The 20,656-nt window shown below is 42.5% G+C and overlaps 1 protein-coding gene across 1 annotated transcript in view; it reads right to left on the reverse strand.

Annotated features, from left to right (window-relative positions):
- Window positions 1-1,221: 1,221 nt before the first annotated feature.
- Window positions 1,222-20,656, reverse strand: part of LOC145408950 (galactose-3-O-sulfotransferase 2-like) — a 36,040-nt gene continuing 16,605 nt past the window's right edge. The window contains exons 2-12 of the mRNA XM_080279530.1: window positions 18,211-18,313; window positions 16,203-16,315; window positions 14,908-14,922; window positions 13,193-13,496; window positions 11,919-12,088; window positions 9,440-9,566; window positions 8,685-8,875; window positions 7,916-7,994; window positions 7,514-7,629; window positions 5,430-5,802; window positions 1,222-1,456 (exon numbers count right to left, since the gene is read on the reverse strand). Of these exons, the coding sequence (XP_080135656.1) occupies window positions 1,223-1,456; window positions 5,430-5,802; window positions 7,514-7,629; window positions 7,916-7,994; window positions 8,685-8,875; window positions 9,440-9,566; window positions 11,919-12,088; window positions 13,193-13,496; window positions 14,908-14,922; window positions 16,203-16,315; window positions 18,211-18,246 (1,758 nt within the window). The 5' untranslated portion in view covers window positions 18,247-18,313 and the 3' untranslated portion in view covers window position 1,222. The remainder of the gene's footprint in view (window positions 1,457-5,429; window positions 5,803-7,513; window positions 7,630-7,915; window positions 7,995-8,684; window positions 8,876-9,439; window positions 9,567-11,918; window positions 12,089-13,192; window positions 13,497-14,907; window positions 14,923-16,202; window positions 16,316-18,210; window positions 18,314-20,656) is intronic.

A 20,656-nucleotide genomic window follows, 5' to 3' on the forward strand; every position in this document is an offset into this window, starting at 1 on the left:
ATTATTATTATTTATAGTAGTAGTAGTAGTATCACCGGTAGTAGTAGTAGTAGTAGCACTGGTGGTGGTAGTGGTAGTAGTAGTAGTAGCCGCAGCAACACCCCCAGGCTTATCTAAACGTGAACCAGGGGAACTGCAGGCCGAAGTTACCCTTTTTTCGCAAGCGTATCCTTTCAGGGGTTAGGGAGGAAATTGAGGAGTGTTAATATTACGTAGGCGGGCAGTGCAGTGCCCTTCATTTCGGTGCCACCACGTGAGGGCGTTGCGGAGGTTTGAGAGGGTGGGGGGACATTTTCAGATAGATGTTGCTGAATTACAGAAACATATTCTGACCTTTATGGGCCTACCCTTTGTAATGTACCTTGAGATGTTGAAGTACGACGCCCTCATGTGGTGGCAACAACTATTACTACTACTACTACTACTCCTATTACTATAACTACTGTTATTTACCTGTAACCTCAGTAGCCTATGATTTTTCACCATAGTTTGGTCCAGCATTTCTTCCTTTTCAGCTGATTTCACCTAATGACAGAAAGTGACACTACTACGGTTTGCATCCTTTCGACAAGAGTTCTTCGTGACTAGCATCATATTGAATTGTTACTCTGTTACAGCTTAGCGTTCAAGACAGACGTGGCAGTTTTAGGCCAAGTTTAAATGAAGAGGATATAGTTTCCTGTTTTATCACCTTTATCTTTCTAATACAAGATTATATCACGCACTTCTTCGTGACTATTATATTTTAGCTTTATTCTATTGTTAACGCTCTCCATTTAAAACAGGGATGGTAATTTTAGGTCAAGTTAAAGTGAAAAGAACTCAGTCTCTCCATACAATATTCTCGTTCGTTTAAGAGCTTTCGTAATGCCTCCTCCTAAGCGATTTATTTTTCCTGTTACACCCTAATACCCTCGTGTTTTTTACTGATGCTGAGTACGTTGATACTGGGGAGATGTAAGTAGTACCGTACTTAAGGGGAGATAAGTAGATGGTGACTTCTCTTTAATTCAGTCCCCGCTACCGTCCGACGATTATGAGAGAGAAAGAGAGAGAGAAAAAAAATAATCACCACCACCTTATTTCTAACTACTAAAGGTAATGGATAGTAATAAAAATACACTTTCCAATAAAATACCTTTATTAATCACTTTATTGAATATAGACACATTTATTTTTGTATTAGCCATTAACACACTGAGGGAAATTGCGTAACACCTTTTCAGTAGCGATTTATTTTACAATTTGAACCTTTGGCCTTGAGAGAATGGGGAATGAGAGATTGACTTGGAGAGTGTGAATGAGGGGGGAGGGGAAGACCGAGGATGAGATGAAGGGGTAGAGTGGAGGTAGGAGTGAGGTGGGTGTGAGTTGGAGAAAGGGCAGCGTGATGGTGGAGAACAGGATGACACTGAGGCGATTTGTTTGTGGCCACCCATTTCCAGGATTCAGGCGACTGGCGAGAGAGAGAGAGAGTCAGAGGGAAATGCAGACAGAGGAAGACAGTTGCAGAGTTGACCTGTTGCATACATGAAGGACGGACACACACACACACACACACACACACACACACACACACACAGGCAGGCAGAGGGAAGTACAAGCAGAGGAGGACAGTTCCAGAGTTGACCACTTGCATACATGAAGGACAGGGACATCGAGTAACTTTACTTTTGTGGAGCTTGACAGAAAAGGGGATGAGGGTTTTGCCGATTATGCCGTAACACTTTCTAGTAGGCTAGTTATTCCGCGTTTATTTCAACATAATATTCGTCAGTAACATAGAGGAGGAAATTAGGGTGTAATGTGAGAAATAAATCGCAATGGAAGAGGTGTTACGGAATTACATAGCGACTTAGAATGTGACTCTCTCTCTCTCTCTCTCTAAAACACTTCGTTACTATAGTCGCGGCGCGCGACTCTGAGGTTGTTATTATCGTGCCCAGGCAACCTATCATTCAAAAGTGCGTCTGATTTCGTGTGAGACGCATGTGATTTGTGTATAATATGTTCGTGTATAGTATTATTCGTGTATAATATATTCGTGCATAATAATATGATTCGTGTTTAGTATGATACGAAATCAGACGCACTTTTGAATGGTAGGTTGCCAGGGTACGATAATGACAACCTCAGAGTCGTGCGCCGCAACTATAGTGTAGTCTTTTATCAGGCACGTTAATATTATCTTATACGTTATTTTTTTAGTTTTTATCGATGTAACAACAACGATAGAAATACGATAAGAAAATAAGCTGTAATATGCAGAATAAATAACGCAGAAAAAGGTGCTAGGAAAACGAACCCGACGAGAATACGGGGTCTAGGGCTTGTGGAAAGAATACCGGTACGAAAAACAGTAATTAGGCTAAACTATAAAGCACTCAGAGAGTGGATACCTCCGTCAATGCCATTGCAGGACCCGGACCCGCCCCCAAATTTAATCAATTCTTTCTTGGCCCATGTCCCACCCTTCCACAGAATTTCATTGAAATACATCGAGAAGTTTTGGAGATATCTTGTGGACAAACAAACATAGGTAAATACATAACCACTTCCAACTTCGTTGGCGGAGGTAAAAATGTGTAGAAGCAAAATAGGCCTATATAGACACAATGAAGGACACAAGTCAAGAGTGAGAGTCGTGGAAATGAGTTATTTGAGAGGAGGATGTGGATTTACGTGGAAAGAGAGTGACAAATGAGGAAGTGAAGGAGCGTTGTGGTGTTGCAGTGGACGAGTATGAAAGCGTTAGGAGAAATACTGAGATGGTTTGGCCACGTGGAGACGATGGAGAATAAGACGGCAGACCGAGGATGACATGGAGCCATGAGGTTTATTCAGAAATATTCACCTAAAGAAAAAGCGCGATAAGCAACAGCGCTCATTGCGAAACCATCGGACACCTGTGTAATGATAAACTATACAGTTTAAACGCAAAGTCGTAAAGTGAGATGCAGACCCCAAATCTATGATGATATCTGAAGGGATGGAATGGAGAGGTATATGAGAGAGGGGGGTGTGAGCTGCTGGGAGAGCAGTGGAATGGCAGGGGACATGGCGACATGGAGGCGATTTGTTTGTGGCCACCCCTTACGGAATGGGGGCGTTTGGTTATAGCTAGACACGTAGGCAGATTTATGAAGTACGTGATGGTGATGGATCGTATCTGGCCTTTCTGTATGGGTGCTGACTGCGTTCTGTAATATGGGATGCAGGCCGACCAGGCGTTACGTAAATGACCTTGAGTTATGGGTTTGCTTTCCACTTTTCGATATACGATTTAAGTATATGATTTATATTTTCTGCCCAGTCTCCGTCCAAATATAAATTTTAAATATATGATTTATGGTTTCTGCCCAGCCTCCATGCAGATATAAATTTTAAATATATGATTTATAGTTTCTGGCAGGGATGGGATCAAAAACAAGTACCCAGATACAAATACGGACACAAGTACGCTATTTTCTTTGCAGCCAATTACAAATACAGGTACAAATATTCAAACTTCTAAATCATCAAATACAAATATAATATAAATATGAATCTTCAAATACAAATGAAATACAAATACAGTAATCATGCCAATAAATACAAATATGAAACTTCAAATACAAATACAAATGCAGGTACCGTACCAGCCTCTTTCAGCCAAACTATAAACATAATTTTACTCCCTTGAGATTTACCAAGGTAAAATAAGCACCATCGGTGCTAGACCTGGTGCTTAATTACATTACAAGACTTATCATTACAGTACTTAGAGTAATTGTCTTGGTGTTATAATGGTCATAGCACTCACATTCTGTACCGTATGTGGTGTTACGGGTTCGAGTCCCGACGAGACCTTCATAATTTTGGTAATTCATTTCTGTGCATTTGAGTTATTGTTAAGAATTGAGTATGATTGGATGTGTTCTAAAGCCAGCAACATTCTTGTGACAACAGTTACACTCAACGATGTACTGGCTAGTGTCAACCAGGCTGGTTGGGTCCAAAACATCTTGGCTTTACGAGTGACTGCTGGCTTCTGGTGCTGATCTCAGTCTCTCAGTCACTCAGCATAGGCTAACAGGTTTGAAACACTTTCTGACAAGTATAGTACTGTACATTATCCCTTGACTGAATTTTTTGTGGTAGACAGGATGCCAACTATGCCAACTTTTATTCGTGAAGAAAAGTAAAATTCACTATTGGCAGTAATTTTATCACAATGGCAGGTAAAATTAGCATTTTTATATGAGTGTATATTTGAAGCAAAAATGGCAAATCCAAGGCTCAGATACAAATACAAATATGCAACTTCTAAATTTCTCAAACGCAAATAGAATACAAATATAGATTTTTTTTTATTTACAAATACAAATACGTATTTGACCCCATCCCTGGTTTCTGCCAAGCCTCCATCCATGTCCCTGGCTGAAGAGAATTTATAACCAGGAATAAACACCAATACGATGTTCTTCTCGTAGAGCCAGAAGAGGAGAGTGAGAATTCGAATCGGTGAAATATTAGGAAAAAAAACATATCAGATAATTCTCAGTTAAGGAATATTAGTCAGAACAGGAGAGTGAGAAGCAGAGAAATACACCAAGCTTCTCCCAGCTCAGGAATATTAGCCAGCAGAGGAATGGGAGAAGTAGAAGAAATGAAATGTTAGGCAGAGAACACACCAAGCCTCTCCCAGATTAGTAATGTTATTAGCCAGCAAAAGAGAGTAAGAGGTGAAATGTTGGGCAGAGAAACACACTAACCCTCTCTCAGTTTAATAATATTAGTCAAACGAGGAGAGTGAGATGTGAAATATGAAGCTGAGAAACATGCTAAGCTTCTCTCAGGAATATTAACCAGCAGAGGAATGTGAGAAGTGGAAGAGGTGAAATATCAGGCAGAGAAACACACCAGGCCTCTCTCAGTTCAGGAATAATAGTCAGAGGCGGAGAGTGAGAAGATGATGTGAAATATTAAGCTGAGAAACATACCAGGCCGCTCTCAGCTCAGGAATATTAGTCAACATAGGAATGTGAGAGGTAGGATAGGTGAAATATTAGGCAGAGAAACACACCAGGCCTCTCTCAGCTTAGGATTATTAGCCAAGAGAGGTAAGTGAAAAGAGGTGAAATATTAAACGAACTTTTGTCACCGAGCGTATTATGAGGTAAGGCGTCTTCGTTTGGGATAGATAGGTAGATAAACACTGACAGATTGATAGATAGACACTGACAGATAGATAGTGCATAATACTTCTTTAAATACATAGCTAGATATGGTACTGACATTTACTCACATTTATATATCACATAGTTAGATGTGTTTACTTGACAGAATATATAAATACAGCCGACATTAATTGTAGTGTGTTATATGTGGATAGGTTGTGTAGCCTCTCTCTCTCTCTCTCTCTCTCTCTCTCATCTACTGGCACCCACCCCGGAAGTAGGCAAAAAGGAGGTGTAGTTCATCATCATCACATCCGCTGACTGAGTACTTGGCCATTTCTCCCTTTGAATATTGGTTGGGAAGTCCTCTCCTTTCTCCCTCTTTCCTCCCTTCTCTCCTTTTCCTCCCTCCTCTCCCTTTCCTCCCTTCCTCCTCCAGCGGGGTTTGGACTGGAAGGAAGGGCGTCTGGAGCGTGGTTTGGGTTTAGGCCCGTTTCCCTTCTTCGGCGTCCATCTCCTTCGCCAGGTGAGGTTCCCGGGGTTGATGGGAGGGTGGTGGTGGTACCTGGTGAATTGTTTCCACCGGAGTAGCTGCGTGTACTCGGTACTTTGGCGGATCAGGGACTCACAGTAGGCTCGGTAGCTTGGTAGATGAGAGAAAAGGTGTGGGTAAGTAGGTCGATTGATAGGTAGGTAGGTAGAAGGTTATTTAGAAAGAGTAGTGATAAACGTATGACTCACAGTAGGCTCGGTACCTTGGGAGATGAGACTACATGTGTAAGTAGGAAGACAGGTAGGTAGGTAGGTAGATTGATAGGTAGGTAGGTAGAAGGCTATTTGGAAAGAGTAGTGACAGAGGTAGCAATCGATTGAGGGAAGAAGAAAGCCTTGGGGGAGAAGGATAGGTAAGTAGGTAGAAGGATTTTTAGCAAGAGTAGTGAGAAGGGATAGGTAGAGACAAGGATTAGGTAAGTAGGTAAATAGATAGATAAGTAGGGACAGGTAATTTGGTAGATAGGTAGGAAATAGGTAGATAGATATGTAGGAAGAGTAGTTACTGGATGTAAAGAGCGATCAGGGGAAGAAAATAGCTTTTGGAAGAGAAAGAAGGGATAGGTATATAAGTAGGTAATAGATAGGTAGATAGATAATTAGAAAGAGTAGTGATAAGACGTAATGATCAAATGAGGAAGAGAAGAACAGAAAAATGGCTGAGAGAGAGAGAGAGAGAGAGAGAGAGAGAGAGAGAGAGAACCATCCACTTGAGGAAAGGATGAAAAATAAGACTAAGGACTGATGCGTACTGAATGCTTGAGGACCAGGTGAGAGAGAGAGAGAGAGAGAGAGAGAGAGAAATAAGACCTAAACCTAATACGTATTTCATGAGGGCCAGTAAGCCAGATATCAAGTTTTAGATAAAGATTACGTTGTTATCAGTAACTGGGTAATCTGGGGGAGGGTTATTTTGATGTATGTCGCAGTCCATCACACCTCACTACAATTCAATTCTAGTCACTACCATCTTCCTCACCCTAACTCTCCCCTGTCTCAATTTACCTCACCCTTATCTTACCTTCCTCACCCTGCCTCTCCCTTGTCTTACCTTCCTCACCCTGCCTCTCCCCTTCCTCGCCCTGCTTCTCCTCTGCCTCTCCCTTAGCTTTCCTCTTCCTCGCCCTGCCTCTCCCCTAGCTCTCCCCTGCCTCACCCTGGCTTTCCTCTGCCTCATCCTGGCTCTCCTCTGCCTCACTCTGACTTTCCTCCGTCTCATCCTGCCTCTCCTCTTCCTCACTCTGCTTTTCCTCTGCCACACCCTTTCTCACCCACTCACCTTACCTCACTCCTCATGCCTGCCTCACCCTTCCCAGACCTTTCTTATTTCTGCTACACTCATCCTAACCATGTCTCTCCCCTGTCTCACCCTGCCTTTCCTCTGCCTCACCCTTCCTCACCCCTGCGTTATCCTTCACCCCTGCCTCTCCACTACCTCGCCCCTGCCTCTCCCCTGCCTCACCCTTCCTCACCCCTGCATTATCCTTCACCCCTGCCCCTCCACTACCTCTCCACTACCTCGTCCCTGCCTCACCCTTCCTCACCCCTGCATTATCCTTCACCATTGCCTCTCCACTACCTCGCCTCTGCCTCACCTTTCCTCACACCTCCATTATCCTTCACCTCTGCCTCTCCACTACCTCGCCCCTGCCTCACCTTTCCTCTCCCCTGCCTCTCCACTACCTCGCCCCTGCCTCACCTTTCCTCACCCCTCCATTATCCTTCACCCCTGCCTCTCCACTACCTCGCCCCTGCCTCACCTTTCCTCACCCCTGCCTATCCACTGCCTCACCCCTGCCTACCTGCTGGACGCGTTGGTATGCACTTTGTAGTTAATAATGAACTGTTGGTACTTGCTGGCGCCGCCCCTCTTCTTACTTGTGTGTACGTCCTCTTTCAAACCACACTTCCGCCACACCTGCAAGAGAGCTGGCTTTATTTTCTTACTTTTCTGCCTTACTTTATCTTTATTTCTCACACATTCTCGTCTCGTTTTGTACTCTCTCTCTCTCTCTCTCTCTCTCTCTCTCTCTCTCTCTCTCTCTCTCTCACGTACGTCAGTCTATTTGTCAGCTTATCTCTCGGTCCGTCTGTCTATCTATCTGTCTGTCTGTGTACGTATTGTCCATCTATCTATCCATCCATCTACCCATATATCTATCCATCCATCCATCCATCAGTCAGTCTATCCATCCATGAGTTACCTTATCTCTGTACACCTTCATCTTGGTCACCTCTGCCTCCATTCGGCCACGTCCAAACTCTTCCACCTGCTTCTCAAACCTGAAGGAGATAGGCCACAGGTGAGAGAGGTTGCATGGGGGAGTGGGATTTGGTAGGGCAGGAAGGGGTGCAGTTGTGTCAGGCCAGGCGGTATATGTGGGAGGTTGGTTTGGTATGAAGAGGTGTAGTTAAAGTGTACATATGGGAGGATGGTTTGGTATGGAAGGAGGTGTAGTTGAAGTGTACATATGGGAGGATGGTTTGGTATGGAAGGAGGTGTAGTTGAAGTGTATATGTGGGAGGATGGTTTGGTATGAAGAGAGGTAGTTGAAGTGTATATGTGGGAGGATGATTTGGCATGAAGAGGTGTAGTTGAAGTGTATATGTGGGAGGATGATTTGGCATGAAGAGAGGTGTAGTTGAAGAGTATATGTGGGAGGATGGTTTGGCATGAAGAGAGGTGTAGTTGAAGTGTATATGTGGGAGGATGGTTTGGCATGAAGAGAAGGGACCTGATTGAGTTGTTATATGGTTGAGTTTATATATATATTGGTGAGGTTCGGTATGATAAAAAGAGCTCACACTGACCTCTGACCTCACACTGACCTCTGACCTCACACTGACCCCTGACCTCACACTGACCCCTGACCTCACACTAACCCCTGACCTCACACTGACCCCTGACCTCACACTGACCCCTGACCTCACACGAACCCCTGACCTCACACTGACCCCTGACCTCGCACTGACCTCTCCTTAAAGTGTGCGTAGAGTTTAACATCGGCGGCGTTGAAGTGTTCCAGGGTCGCAACACTTTCCTGGCTTAAGTAACTTCTATACCTGTCCTTCCTCACATTCCGCGCCAAGGCCACCACATCGTCATCGCCCCAGCATAGCAGGTGTTTGAGCAGGATGAGAGATTCGTCCATGCGTTCTGCTATCTGGGGAGGAGGAGTAGATGGGTGATTGATAGGTAGAAAAGTAGATAGATTGGCCATTAGGGGGGGCATTGGAAGTGGAGGGTAGGTTGGTAGATTAGTGATTGATAGGTAGGTAAGAAGATAGATTGTCCATGAAGGAGAGCATTGCAAGTAGAGGGTAGGTTGGTAGATGAGTGATTGATAGGTAGACAAGTAGATAGATTGTCCATTAGGAGGGCATTGGAAGTGGAGGGTAGGTTGGTAGATGGGTGATTATATAGGTAGGTAAGAAGATAGATTGTCCATGCGTTCTGCTATCTATGAAGGAGGGCATTAGAAGTGGAGAGTAGGTTGGAAGATGATTGACTGATAGGTAGGTAGATAGACTGGTAGATAGATTGATTGAGAGAGAGAGAGGGGAGGGCGGGGGGGGAGGGAGATTTCAGAAAGTAGCCTCCTCATCGTGGTATTCATTGTTTCCTTATCTGTTCTCTCCCTTTCTATATTTTTTTCCTCCACATTTCACTCCCTTTCTATCCTCTCTCTCTCTCTCTCTCTCTCTCTCTCTCTCTCTCTCTCTCTCACCATAACAAGATGGAAGGTGTCGTCTAGTAGAGGTAAGGCCTGCTTCAGCACCTCGTCCATCCTGGTGTCCAAAATCTCTAGGCCCAGGTCGTAGCTCATTTGGTTCCTTCCTAGACGACCGTGGTACCTGGGGGGAAAGGTGAATTAGAGAGAGAGAGAGAGAGAGAGAGAGAGAACAAGGCTGAGATCAAGGAACAGTAAAGAAATTCGTTTAAATAGATAACACGAATCAAGATCACGTTATCAGACTGAGAGTTGTGGTATTCATAAAATTTCCTTCCCATATAGAGGCCTGGGAAGGAAATTCTTGGCGAAATTGGCAGTCTTATAAAATTCCTTCCCTTCGAGCAGCCGAAATTATTGGAACTTAAGACCAGTCACTTTAAAAATTCTTAGTTTTTGTGTACTGCCGTTTTTTATTGTTTTATATATATTAATGAAGTTGAAGGGCGATACTGTATGATTTTACTATTTATTCAGTTGTTCTAATGTTTAAATACCGTCTGTATCTCTTTAATGAAGTGTTACCCATGTCGGTTGAGGTGTTTAGCCAGAGATATATAAACACAGCAGACGTACTGACGCATACTGGTGTTATAAATTATGCTCTGTCGCTGCCAAATCTCTTACAATAAAGCCAGAGTCGCAAGATGATTTTTAAAAAGAACATTTTGCTTGGTAATTTGGCCGCAAAAGGAAAATCTGCCATCGAGGTGACATGAGTGAATTTGCCGGTGTGTTCCAGCAAGATAAAACTTAGGAAAAACAAGTAAGCGACGCCATGTGAGTATACGAGATGGACGATAAACAAGTGATTCTTGCAGCTAACAGATTGAAATTATGCTCTGCCTTCATTATTATTTATAGCTAATTAAAAGGTATGTCCAGTGTACACCGTTGTGGTCTTGGCTTAACTGTCATTATTGGTTGAATACAAACGAACAGCACGAGAGATGTGTGATTAGAAGTATGAGTTGATAAATCCAGCACTTCGCAATACCGCAGTGCACCGTGTGTGTGTGTGTGTGTGTGTGTGTGTATGTGTGTGTGTGTGTGTGTGTATGTGTGTGTGTGTGTGTGTGTGTGTGTGTGTTTGTGTGTGTGTGTGTGTTTAAGGACTGAATTTTTTTTTTTCGTCTCTTCCAAGAATAAGTATGCCGAAGTGAAAGGAAGTTCCTTCGAAGGGAAGAAAATAATAGTTTGTGGAAGGAATTAGAGTTGATCTGTTGCTAGCATGAAAGACTGAAAGTACCGGCAAATGTATGCATGATTAGGGAGTTGGAGAGAAAAGGAATGAAAAGTTACAGGTGGTTTCGGTACGATTTGCTCGAGAGAACTAATATATATATAATTCTTTTCAGCTTGGGCGAGAACTCTAGTACGAAGGCGTTTGATGAAGGTTAAGATCACGTTCCTTCAGTTGGAAAAGTCTCCCCCAAGCTGAGTAATGGGTGCTACGAAATACCGCATCAGCACTTTTAATTGGAGAATGTAATTTTCATCGCCATAAGGGTTCATGTAGACCTAATTATCTGAAATCCGACCAAAACTTTGTGTAAGGCCGAAAAACTGCCGAAGTTAGCGGAAGTGTTTCGCGTCTAGCTGGACAACTCGCCTTGACACACTCGTTTTCTACATATATTTATTTACAATGGAAGGACACTTATTTGTACTTTAAATCAATATTGTCGCAAAAGAGAAAGTCCAGACGTATTGACGATATCAAGGGGAAATATCCTCTAACTTTAGCACGTTTTAGCTCAAACCAGATTTTTTTTTTTTTTTAATCAATAGCTACCGGTATATTAAACACACATTTTTGACTGGGTTTCAGATAATCAGGTGTGCAAGAACCTGTATGGTGATAAAAATGATACTCTTTTCCATTTAAATGTGCCGTTTCGGTATTTCGCCGCACCGCTGAGTAATATCGTGTGGAGAAAAAGAGAATGATAAAGATGCTGTCGGGGTGAAGGGGATACTTATTGAAATTTGAGAGAGAGAGAGAGAGAGAGAGAAAAGCACAGACTATGTTATATACAGGTGTCGTTGAGAGAATACTGCTATGCTATTTTTATCTGCAGTCAGAATACTCAGGCTTATGTTATTAGCCCTTTTTTTTTTTTTAATACCTGGAGAGAGAGAGAGAGAGAGAGAGAGAGAGAGAGAGAGAGAGAGAGAGAGAGAGAATCGTCACCTATGATGTTGCTTCATTTCTTTCCTATGTCCAATCTTGAGAGAGAGAGAGAGAGAGAGAGAGAGAGAGAGAGAGAGAGAGAGAGAGAGTCGTCGCCTATAACTTTACTTCATTTCTTTCCTAGTCCAATCTGAGAGAGAGAGAGAGAGAGAGAGAGAGTCACCACCGACAACATTGCATTATTTCTTTCCTACGTCCAATCTTGAGAGAGAGAGAGGAATCGAAATGGAAAGAAAACGAGAATAAGGGAAAACGGAAAGGGCAGCCTATCCTATTTTTCACCTGCTGTTGTAATTCTTGAGCCTGGTCCTGCCCAAGTCCTCCAGCATCCAGACGAGGTGGTCGAAGGTGGCGCCGTAGAATTCGTGAAGCTGGTAACTGTGGAACAAGGACTCGAAGACCGCAGATGGCTCGCGTATGATCGTTACCCACACCGAGTCGTCATAGGTCAGCTGGGGTCAAGAGAGGTTGGGTCAGGGTGGGGTGAGGTTAGGTTAGGAGGGGGTAAGGGTAGGTTTGGTTAGGAGAGGGTGGGGTAGGATTGGTTAGGAGAGGGTGGGGTAGGATTGGTTAGGAGACGGTAGGTTATGTTAGGTTAGGAGAGGGTAGGGTAGGGTAGGATTGGTTAGGATAGGGTAGGTTAGGTTAGGTCAGGAGAGGGTGGGGTAGGTTAGGATTGGTTAGGGGAGGGTAGGGTAGGTTAGGTTAGGAAAAGGTAGGGTAGGTTTGGTTAGGAAAAGGTAGGGTAGGTTTGGTTAGGAGAGGGATAGGTAGGACTGGTTAGAAGATGGTAAGGTAGGATTGGTTAGGAGGGCTTTGGTTAGAGATTTAGCTTGTTAGATTAGAGAATAACTGATGAGGCAACACTACTAAGATTACGAATTAGGTCTGGTTAGGTTAGCCTGGGTTTGGTTAAATTAGATTAAGTTATGCTAGTTTAATCTGGGAGAAAAGTTAACATTAATCATAACTATAACAAACAGCTAAAAACCTTAATATTTAGCCTGGTGTGACGAATGAGGGCTTGGTATTATTGCTGGTATTAAATTGTTGGCATTGGTATTAAAGCATAGTGAATGAGATCTTATGCTAATCTTTTGCACTGCATTGAGTCTGGTGTGATGAGTCAGAAAGTGGTATTTTGAATGAATGACGAACTGGTATTATTAATTTTATACCACAGTGAATTAGATATTATGGTACCTGTAATCTTCTCAGTGGCCTGGTGTGGTGAATGACAAAGTGGTATTTTGAATATCGCTGGACTTACATAAATTCATACCATTGAGTTTATGAGTGGGAGAGTGGTATTATTAACATTACACCAGAACGATTTATCATACCAGCCTTCTGTATGGCCGTAGCATTGTTCCTGGTGTGAGGAATGAGGAAGTGGTATTTATAACATAAGAGAGTGGTATTATTAACATTAAACCCGAACGACTTGATCATACCAATACAGCCTTAGCATTTAACTTGGTGTGATGAATGAGGAAGTGGTATTAGAAAGTGGTATTATTTACATTACACCAGAACGACGTAAGAATCAAACCAACCTGCTGTATAGCCTTAACATTGAGCCTGGTGTGATGAACAAGGAAGTGGTATTTGCCTGACGGAGGGGCGAATGGGGAACTGATGTAATCCTTGGCTCTCAGGCCTTGCACGTCCCCTCCTCGCTTGTCCAGGTACACGCCAGAGAGGGGCAACACCACGGAGAGATTGTGCGTGGCGGCAAAGCGCATGAAGACGTTCTGTAGCGTGGACGAGGCGCATTTGTGTGTCTTGAGAAATACGAGGTGGCGTTGAGGCTTGCAGGTCGGTCGCGCTGGCTGCCCCGCCCACACCCTCGGCTCCTCGCTGTGTGGGTGGGGGAGTGGTGTGTTGCAGAAGTGGTATGGGTTACAAAATAGGTGGTGCAGAAATGATACATGTGTTGCAGAATAGGTGATCCAGAAGTGATACGCGTGTTGCAGAAGTTATATGTGTGTTGAAAAATGATACGTGTGTTGCAGAAGTGATGTGGGTTGCAAAATAGGTGGTACAGAAATGATACATGTGTTGCAGAATGTTACGTGTGTTGCAGAAGTTATATGTGTGTTGAAAAATGTTACGGGTGTTGTAGAAGTTGTGTGTGTTGAAAAATGATACGTGTGTTGCAGAATTAATGTGTTGGAAAATGTTACATGAGTTGCAGAATGTTAGGTATATTGCAAAGTGTTACGGGTGTTACAGTATTATGTTGCAAAATGCTAGTTATGTTGCAAAAAATTACCTGTGTTGCAAAATGGGTGTGTTGCGAATTATTACGTCTTGCAAAATGTTACGTGTGTTGCAAATTAGGGTTTGGTGTATGGGGGTTTACACACACACACACACACACACACACACACACACACACACACACACACACACACACACACGAAATCATGAACGTACAGAGTGCATCAGTCATCCTAACACCCAATCTGCCGTCAGTTTCGTATAGATACTTCTGACTCTCAATACCATACCATCAGCTGTTTCATACCGTCAGCTTATTATCATCTACTAAATACTTTATAATTATTTCATCTCATTAAATGGCCTTCCATTTTATATCATTATTATTAGCCATTAATTTATTCTACATTCAGGGATAAATGTAAGTTTATTATATTCCTGCGTCTGTTTATCACTTCAAACATGTCCGTCACTTTCCACCCTGACGCATCATATCAAAGAGATCATCTATGGACAGAGAAGCGTATCAGGCCTCTCTCAGCTTAGAAATATTTTGCCAGCAGAGGAAAGTGAGAAGTAGAAAAGGTGAAATATTAGGCAGAAAAACATACCAGGCCTCTGTCAGCCTAGGAATATTAGCCAGCAGAGGAAAGTGAGAAGTAGAAGAGGTGAATTATTAGGCAGAGAAACATACCAAGCCTCTCTCAGCCTAGGAATATTAGCCAGCAGAGGAAAGTGAGAAGTACAAGAGGTGAAATATTAGGCAGAGAAACATACCAAGCCTCTCTCAGCTTAGAAATATTAGTCTGCAGAGGAAAATGAGAAGTACAAGAGGTGAATTATTAGGCAGAGAAACATACCAAGCCTCTCTCAGCTTAGAAATATTAGTCTGCAGAGGAAAATGAGAAGTACAAGAGGTGAATTATTAGGCAGAGAAACATACCAAGCCTCTCTCAGCTTAGAAATATTAGCCAGCAGAGGAGAGTGAGGTTTGCAAGAGGTGAAATGCTAGGTGAACTTTTATCCACTACATTTCCAATATACTTACACTCCTTTGATGTTCCTGTGGAATAAGAAATAATCAGCATTAATGATATATATTATGTCAGAGGGTAATAAATCGCTAAGAGGTGAACATTACGCTACAGTGTACAGTTGTGACTTATGTTTCTGCTCACCATCTGGCCTTTGGTTCCTTCTTCCTTAAAAAAAAATATAGGATCGTAATGTAGCTGGTTTGGGAGACGTAACACCTCTTCCTTAGCGACGTGTTTTCCATTACACCTTACGAATTTACTATACCGTAAATTACTTTTCTTATTAGAGGGTATTGAGATGTAATGTCCAGAACTCGCTTCACCAAATTAATTTCCCACCAAACTTCAACCTACAGCAGTTCAAGTCCACCTGTTACGGATTTTTTTTTAGTGGAGGACACTGTAATCAGGTTTATGGATTTTGTTTTGTTTTTTTCTTTCCTCTTCTGTTACAAAAAGACAAAATCGCCAAGGACGAGGCGTTACGGTACACTTGACAGTATGTATTGTATTTTTTTTTTTTTATTCTTTAGGCTATTCGTATTAAAAGCAATGCAATGAAAAGCATGAGGGATGTTAATGGCGTGAAAGTAGATATATTATTTTCCCATTACCACTGTTCATATTTAAACAGCTTTTAGTCCTTAACCGTTGCAGATCCGGTATATATTAAAAAACAAAAAAAACATGCTGTGTGTATGTGAGGTGGACTGTGTGTACGTGAGATTGACTGTGTGTGTGTGTGTGTGTGTGTGTGTGTGTGTGTGTGAGGTTAAGTGTGTGTATGTGAGGTTGTGTTTGTGTGAGGTTGACTGTTTACGTGAGGTTGTGTGTGTGTATGTGAGGTTGAGTGTGTGTATGTGAGGTTTTGTGTGTGTGAGGTGGACTGTACTGTATGTATGTGAGGTTGAGTGTGTGTGTGAGGTGGACTGTGTGTATGTGAAGTTGAGTGTGTGTATGTGAGGTTGAGTGTGTGGGTGTGAGGTTGAGTGTGTGGGTGTGGGTTGACTGTATGTGAGGTTGAGTGTGTGGATGTGAGGTTGTGTGTGGATGTAAGGTTGAGTGTATGTATGTGAGGTTGAGTGTGTGTGTGTGAGAGAGAGGTTGAATGTGTGTATGTGTGGTTGACTGTGTGTGTGAGGTTGAGTGTATGTAGGCCTGTGTGAGGTTGAGTGTGAATGTGAGGTTGACTGCTTGTGTATGAGGTTGAGTATGTATGTGAGACTGACTGTGTGGATGTCAGGTTGACTGTATGTGAGGTTGAGTGTGTGTGTGTGTATGTGAGGTTGCGTCAGCACTACCCCACCTGAGCAGTAGGTTGTGCTGATTGGTGAGGTTGAGCTGAAGGACTAGCGCCATGCTGCTGACCACACACAACCCCACCAGCACTCGCATCAGCACCCCGGAGCCACCGCCTTCCTGATAACAGTAAAAAAAAAAAAAAATACAGTAATGAATAAAGTTAAGTAAATAACGTAGATAAATAAATAAATAAAAAATAAATAAATAAAATAAATAAGTCAATAAATGAATTACCGGTAAATAAATAAATACAATAAGTGAATGAAGTAAATAAGTAAAATTAAGTAGATAAATAAAATAACTAAAGTAAATAAGTAGATAAAATAACATGAATTTAATAAGTAAAGAAATGAATAAGGTTAATTAAATAAATAAGAGGAATGAATGTCAAAATAAAAACAATAAAATGAAAACAAAAAGAAATATGAAAGAATATATGCCATAAAATAAGTAAATAAAATAAAATAAATTAATGAAGTAGATAAGAAAAATAAAAAAAGAAATAAATTGGAAGAAACTACACGCCCTCCACTTCCACTTGGCCAAGAATTATCGCTGTCCATCTCTTAATTTTATAACGAGAAAAAACTGTGCTGCTAGTCACGAAGAAGTGCCACTAGAATGTGCTGCTAGTCACGAAGCGTCAATGGTATATTCTGCTAGTCACAAAGAAGTGCCACTAGAATATGCTGCTAGTCACGAAGAAGTGCCACTAGAATATGCTGCTAGTCACGAAGAAGTGCCGCTAGAATATGCCGCTAGTCACGAAGAAGTGCCACTAGAATATGCTGCTAGTCACGAAGAAGTGCCAAAATAGTATATGCTGCTAGTCACAAAGAAGTGCCACTAGAATATGCTGCTAGTCACGAAGAAGTGCCAAAATAGTATATGCTGCTAGTCACAAAGAAGTGCCACTAGAATATGCTGCTAGTCACGAAGAAGTGCCAGTAGAATATGCTGCTAGTCACGATGAAGTGCCATTAGAATAGTCTATGCTGCTAGTTACGAAGTGGTGCCACTAGAATATGCTGCTAGTCACGAAGAAGTGCCAAAATAGTATATGCTGCTAGTCACAAAGAAGTGCCACTAGAATATGCTGCTAGTCACAAAGAAGTGCCACTAGAATATGCTGCTAGTCACGAAGAAGTGCCACTAGAATATGCTGCTAGTCACAAAGAAGTGCCACTAGAATATGCTGCTAGTCACAAAGAAGTGCCACTAGAATATGCTGCTAGTCACGAAGAAGTGCTACGGCAAGTGAGGTGCGTAAAATCTCTGAAAAATTTAAAATCGCCAAGTGGGTAGTGGGAGAGAGAGAGAGAGAGAGAGAGACGGACAGTGAAACAGACATATGTGCGTTGCCTTGACACATAAACAGATCTGTGCGTTGCCTAGATACACATATAAACAGACATATGTGCGTTGTCTAGATACACATACAGACATATGTGCGTTGCCTTGACACATATAAACAGACGTGTGCGTTGCCTAGATACACATATAAACAGACGTGTGCGTTGTCTAGATACACACATAAACAGACATATGTGCGTTGCCTAGATACACATATAAACAGACGTGTGCGTTGCCTAGATAGACACATAAACAGACATATGTGCGTTGCCTAGATACACATATAAACAGACGTGTGGGTTGTCTAGATACACACATAAACAGACATACGTGCGTTGCCTAGATACGGTACACATATAAACAGACACAGATAGACTTGATACATACACAGATTGATAGATTGAATGTTTCTTTGGGTAGCTATCTATCTGCCTATCAGTCTTTATCTATCTATTTCTACTAATACTACTACTTCTACTACTACTACTACTACTCTCTCTCTCTCTCTTTCATTAAATGTTTGGGTTGCTATCTATCTACCTATCACTGTTTATCTATTTCCTCTACTACTACTACTACTACTCTCTCCCTGCTACTACTACTACTACTGCTCTCTCTCTCTCTCTCTCTCTCTCTCTCTCTCTCTCTCTCTCTCTCACCTTCCGTGCAGTACTGTGTTCCCTCCGTCGTATCATTCTTCCTTATTTCTTCCTTCCCTCCTCCATCAAAATACCTTCATCTCGTAGTCGCTCTCACATCTTTCTGAAATAACATAGGACATTGAGAGAGAGAGAGAGAGAGAGAGAGAGAGAGAGAGAGAGAGAGAGAGAGAGAGAATTTGTAGTTGGAAATGGTAGGTTCAGCTGTTAAGTAATTGAACAGAGGAAAATATTTCGTACTTTTTTTTTTTTTTTCATTATTATCGCCTTTAATATACTCACCATTATTGTCGCTATGATGATGATGATTTTAGCTGAGTGGGACTAAAAGGGACAGGGTGTGTGGGTGGATTGGTAGTTATGGGTGATAGTCAGACAAATACAATAGTACTGTAGTAGTAGTAGTGGTGGTGGTAATAGTAATAGTAGTAACCCCAGGCTTATGTGAACGTGTACCCAGTGGACTGCAGGCTGAAGTTGCCATCCTGCAGTCCACCATCTTCCTTTCGGGGGGTAGGGAGTAAAATGAGGAACGTTTGTATAACCGCATAGTGGAGCCGCCCAGTTATATCAGTGCCACCACGTGAAGGCGTCCCTCTCCACCACCAGCCACAGAATGACCAGATAGATGCGGGACCATGAGGGCTGTAATGTGGGGCGTTGCTATGGGGGTGGAGAAACGCGTCTGGAAATCCTTAGGGAGTGACTGACTAACAGGGCCCGTCCAAAATAAGCTGCCACGTGTACAGCTGGTGGTGGGGTGGACGTTGGACGTGTGTGGTGTGGGAATGTTGGGTGGAGAGGCAGGTGGGGTGACGGCCACGCAGAGGAAGGAACAGGATAAAAATAATAACCTTTTTATCGTGAGTCACTTACGTAGACACATACCGTACATACATACAGTACATACATACATACATATATATCGTACATACATATACGGTATATATATATATATATATATATATATATATATATATATATATATATATATATCGGACAAACATACACACACATGATTATGTCTTTTAGGTGGTTTGGCCATATGGAGAGAGAGAGAGTGACAGAAATAAGTGATGAGGGTGGGCGACTGGGCAAAGCAAGAGGGGGGGAGGGGGGAGAAGAAGGGGCAGGGACTAGGGGGTGTGCTGGGGGGAAGGAGGACTGATGTCTTAGAAGCAGAGGTTGTTTATTATGCAGATCACCCCTTACTGGATGCAGCGTTCGCCAATACGCCGCTAGGTAAATACATAGACAGGATAGATAGATAGTTTGATAGACAGTCAGACAGATAGATAGTCTGATAGATAGACAGACAGACATAGATACTCGTAAATGCATAGAGCTCGTCAATCAAAGGTCGACTTGGGTGACGAAGGTTATGATAAAGTTTGTGGAGCTATCTTGTGCCCTCGTGGAAGTCAGGGCAGGTGTGTGTGTGTGTGTGTGTGTGTGTGTGTGTGTGTGTGTGTGCTGGGCCTGGAGGGCGTGGGTGTGGGGTGGGTAAAGATATGTATGTAGATAGAGTAGGGTTGTGTGTGTGTGAAGGGGGGGGGGTGGATATGGGTGAGGGTGTGAGTGTAAGTAGGGTAGGGTTGGGTATGGGTGTGGATGTAGGTGAGGGTGGGGCAGGGGTCGGTGAGAGTTTGGGTGGGTGGGAAGATCGGGGGAAGGGAATTTGAGTGTGGGAATTGGTGTGTGGGCGTGTATGAGGTTAGAGAGAGAGAGAGAGAGAACAGACAATAGCTACAAGAGAAACAGTCATCACTACCATCATCTTCAAGGAGAGAGAGAGAGAGAGAGAGAGAATTACTTTCATTTTCCTGAACCATTTTCCCCCACCAAAGGATGGAGTGAGGTAGGATCCGGAATGAGAGGAGATTTGGAGATGAAGACCTATTACCAGCATGTTTCGTGGAATGGGCCGCACACTCATTCACTTGCCATTTTAGCTACCGGAATCCTCGCTTCATCTCTGTCTGTCTGTCTGTCTATTGCCAAACGCCTTAATCCCGTAAAGGGTGGCTACAAACAGATCGCCTCCATGTCGCCCTGTCCAACACCATTATTTTCACTCCCCTGCTCCCAGCTTACACACCCCTCTCTCATATACCTCTCCACTTCATCCCTCCATCTCATCCTTGGCCTCCCCCTCCCTTCATCTCACACCCATACACTCTCCTCGTTAGTCTCTTGCTTTCCATCCTCAGGCTTAAATATTTCCCAGGTTTTATGTATTTATTTTTATTCATTATTTTTTTGTTTATTAGTTTGTGTTCTTGCCTTTATTGCTACATTATTATTATTATTATTATTATTATTATTATTATTATTATTTTTATTATTATTATTATTATTATTTTTATTATTATTGTTATTATTATTATTACTTATGGACTTCACATATTGTAAAAAAAGTTACATCTTACTCATTACAAAGAGGAAA

The sequence above is a fragment of the Coenobita brevimanus genome, chromosome 79 (genome assembly GCF_032717465.1).
Source record: "Coenobita brevimanus isolate Jiangsu-jjx chromosome 79, ASM3271746v2, whole genome shotgun sequence".
NCBI classification, from domain to species: Eukaryota; Metazoa; Arthropoda; class Malacostraca; order Decapoda; family Coenobitidae; genus Coenobita; species Coenobita brevimanus.